We start from the raw sequence: 3,502 nt of genomic DNA on the forward strand, positions 1-3,502 counted from the left end.
ACTATCTAAAATATCCACTTTCAACACAAGATTATGAAACATGCATAGAAATATAAAAATCAGACCCATAATCAAAATTGAAATAAATAATACCTGCCTTTGAGGATATACAGATGTTAGTCTTCTCAGACAAAGCTTCAAAGAAAATGTTATAAATAGGTTTAAAAAGCAAAGGAACATAATGTACTTTAAAAAATTAAAGAATAGGGGCGGTGGGAACGGCGCCGAATCAGTGTACACGTCGGTTGCCTAACAACCGGCAGTGGACTCCTTTGGCTATGGCCTCCAACTTTAAGAAGACAAACATGACATCAAGTTCCCAGAGAAAAAGAATGAGTCCTAAGCCTGAGCTTACTGAAGAGCAGAAGCAGGAGATCCGGGAAGCTTTTGATCTTTTCGATGCGGATGGAACTGGCACCATAGATGTTAAAGAACTTAAGGTGGCAATGAGAGCCCTGGGCTTTGAACCTAAGAAAGAAGAAATTAAGAAAATGATAAGTGAAATTGACAAGGAAGGGACAGGAAAAATGAACTTTGGTGACTTTTTAACTGTGATGACCCAGAAAATGTCCGAGAAAGATACCAAGGAAGAAATCCTGAAAGCTTTCAAGCTCTTTGATGATGATGAAACTGGGAAGATTTCGTTCAAAAATCTGAAACGCGTGGCCAAGGAGTTGGGTGAGAACCTGACTGATGAGGAGCTGCAGGAAATGATTGATGAAGCTGATCGAGATGGAGATGGAGAGGTCAGTGAGCAAGAGTTCCTGCGCATCATGAAAAAGACCAGCCTCTATTAAGATCAGTGTCTTCTTTTTCTACTGCAAGCACATGTAACTAGATTTAGTGCCTGCCGTTGTGTGAAATGTGGCTTTTGAGAATACAAACTTTTCCCCCACTGACCTCCCTTTATCACTTTAATAGTGACCTTGAGTCTATTTTAGCTGTTTGGAAGTGTTCTTTGATATTACAGTTCTTTGTAAAATGACCTGCGAATTACCCTAATTCTCAAAAGCAAAACAAGAGCACATTAGCGTGAGGAAAAGGATCTTAAAGCTTTGAGCACCTGCCATTTTGCCTTGCATTGTTTCCCTCTTATCATGCATTTCCACATATCCACAAACACAGGACGACTTTAGACAAGCACATGTTACACTTGTGTCACCACAAGCAGTCATTCTTGAGTGGCTCCAGTTTTTAATTTGACACTTGAGTTTAGTTTTCTCTTTAATAAAACCCAGTGAACTCTTGCACTGGCATTTGGATGTGTGTTAATGCTATTTGTTTTGTCTTAAAAATAAAACCTTTCTCGGTTTGAAAAAAAAAAAAAAAAAATTAAAGAATAGTATGGTAACAATGTCTTGTTGAATAGTATCAACAAAAAGAGACTTTTTTTAAAGAATCAGAAGGAAATTCTTGAGTTAGAAGGTACAATAATAAAAATTACATTGACTAGTAGGGCTTAACAGTAGGCTTGAGCTGACAAAGGAAAGAATTAGTAAATTTCAAGGTAAATCAATAGAGATTATGCAAACTGAAGAACAGAGAGAAAAAATTAAACTAATCAACAGCTCAGACAAATATGGGACATCATTAAGCACAACAATATACTTGCAATGGGAGTACCAAAAGGAAAGATTTTAAAAAGCATTAAAAGTGTTCAAATAATAACTGAAAACTTCCAAATTTGATGAAAAACATTAAAATATATTTTTTAAACTTGACAAAATCCACCTGGAATAAACACAGGATCCATACCTAGAAGTATCATAGTCAACATATTGAAATTGACAGATAAAACAAAACCTTGAAAGCAGCAAACAAAACTAAACCTCATCATATACAAGAGAACCACAATAAGATTAATAGGTGGCTTTTCATAAAAAAAAAAAAAAAAATGGCTGCCAGAAGTCAGGGGGATGACATTACAGAAGAATGAAAGGCAATGAAAGAAAAACATCTGTCATCCAAGAATCTTATATCCAGCAAAAGTATCTTACAAAAATACAGAAACAAAAATATCAAAGAATTTGTGGCTAAAAGACTCTCCTCACAGGAAGTACTAAAGGAAGCTTTTCATGCTGAAACCAAGGAACATCATACAGTAATTTGAATCTACATTTAAAAAAAGTGTTGATGTTGGCAGTTACACAGGCAATGTTAAAATATAAATGTATATTCATTTTCCTCTCAACATATGTGTAAAAAGCAATTTTATAAAATGTGATAATTGTATTGTGAGACCTATATAGAAAAACTATTTTCCTACTTGACATTAAATGATAACTTTGATCTATAGAAATAAAGAGAACCAGAGAGTGTAAATAAGAAAAACTATGTAAGAAGCCTCGTAAATATATGCTTGTTCTTCTCTCTGATCTTAGCTTCCTTAAAAATATGTAGAAACATATTCAATAGTAAATATAACAATATATTGTCAGGTTTCATATATATATATGCACATACATGTATGACATGTTTATAGCAACGAATTCACAAAATGGGCAGAAAACAATAGAGCTGTGTAGTGGTAAAGATTCTATATTCCATTTCATTTAATTTAGTATAGATTTGAAGTGAATTCTGACAAGGTAAGATGCATATTGTAAGCCCTAGAGCAACTATTTATAAATAAGAAGCTATTGTTAAAATATTACAGGAATAAAAATGTTATTCTAGAAAGTATTTAATGAAAATGAAAACAGGAAAGGAAAAAATAAAACGGAAGAAAAAGACATGGGAAATTTACAAGAAATAAATCAAAATGACAAATGCTAATCAAGTCATACTAATAACATCAAAGATAAACAGATTGAACAGTTCAATGTAAAGGCAGAATTTCATACTGGATTTTTAAAAAAAGATTCATATAATATATGTGGAAGACACATTTTAGATTCAAATTATAAATAGATTTTAAAAGTTATGAGAAAAAACATAACATACTAATTGGAATCATAAGAGAACTGGAGTGTCTGTACTAACATAAAATAGACTTTAAAATGAAAAAAAATTTCCCAGAATAAGAGCATTTTAGAATTATAAAAGTTTTGTCTATGAGCAAGAAATAATTATAAGATTGTATGTGCCTAGGAATAGAACTGGAAAATACATGAAACAAAAATGGCAAAAGTGAAAGCAGAAATAAGAAAATTCAATAATAGTAGTTGGAAACTTCAATATTCCACTGTCAATAATAGATACAACAACTAGGCAGAATATCAACAAGGATAAAAAATAGTATAAACTTGACCTAACAGACCTTAATAAAACACTGTGCCCATGAATAACAAAATACAGTCTTCTAAAAACTACATGAAATATTTGCATGATAGACAGTATACTATATCGCAGTACAAACCTTCATGAATTTAAAATAATTGAAGCCATATAAAATATGTTCTCTAACCACAATGGAATTAAATTAGAAGTTAATAGCAAAAGGAAAATTTTAGAAACTCACAAATATGTGTAAATTACAGACCACATGCCCAAATAACCAATG

At 32.2% G+C, this 3,502-nt stretch overlaps 1 protein-coding gene across 1 annotated transcript; it reads left to right on the forward strand.

Annotated features, from left to right (window-relative positions):
* Positions 1–213: 213 nt before the first annotated feature.
* LOC111536595 (centrin-2) lies at positions 214–1,332 on the forward strand. The gene has a single exon (XM_023202964.1). It carries the CDS (start codon positions 279–281, stop codon positions 795–797), a length of 519 nt encoding a protein of 172 aa, XP_023058732.1. The 5' UTR covers positions 214–278; the 3' UTR covers positions 798–1,332.
* Positions 1,333–3,502: the final 2,170 nt, after the last annotated feature.

Source organism: Piliocolobus tephrosceles, chromosome 12, assembly GCF_002776525.5.
Source record: "Piliocolobus tephrosceles isolate RC106 chromosome 12, ASM277652v3, whole genome shotgun sequence".
Taxonomy (NCBI): domain Eukaryota; kingdom Metazoa; phylum Chordata; class Mammalia; order Primates; family Cercopithecidae; genus Piliocolobus; species Piliocolobus tephrosceles.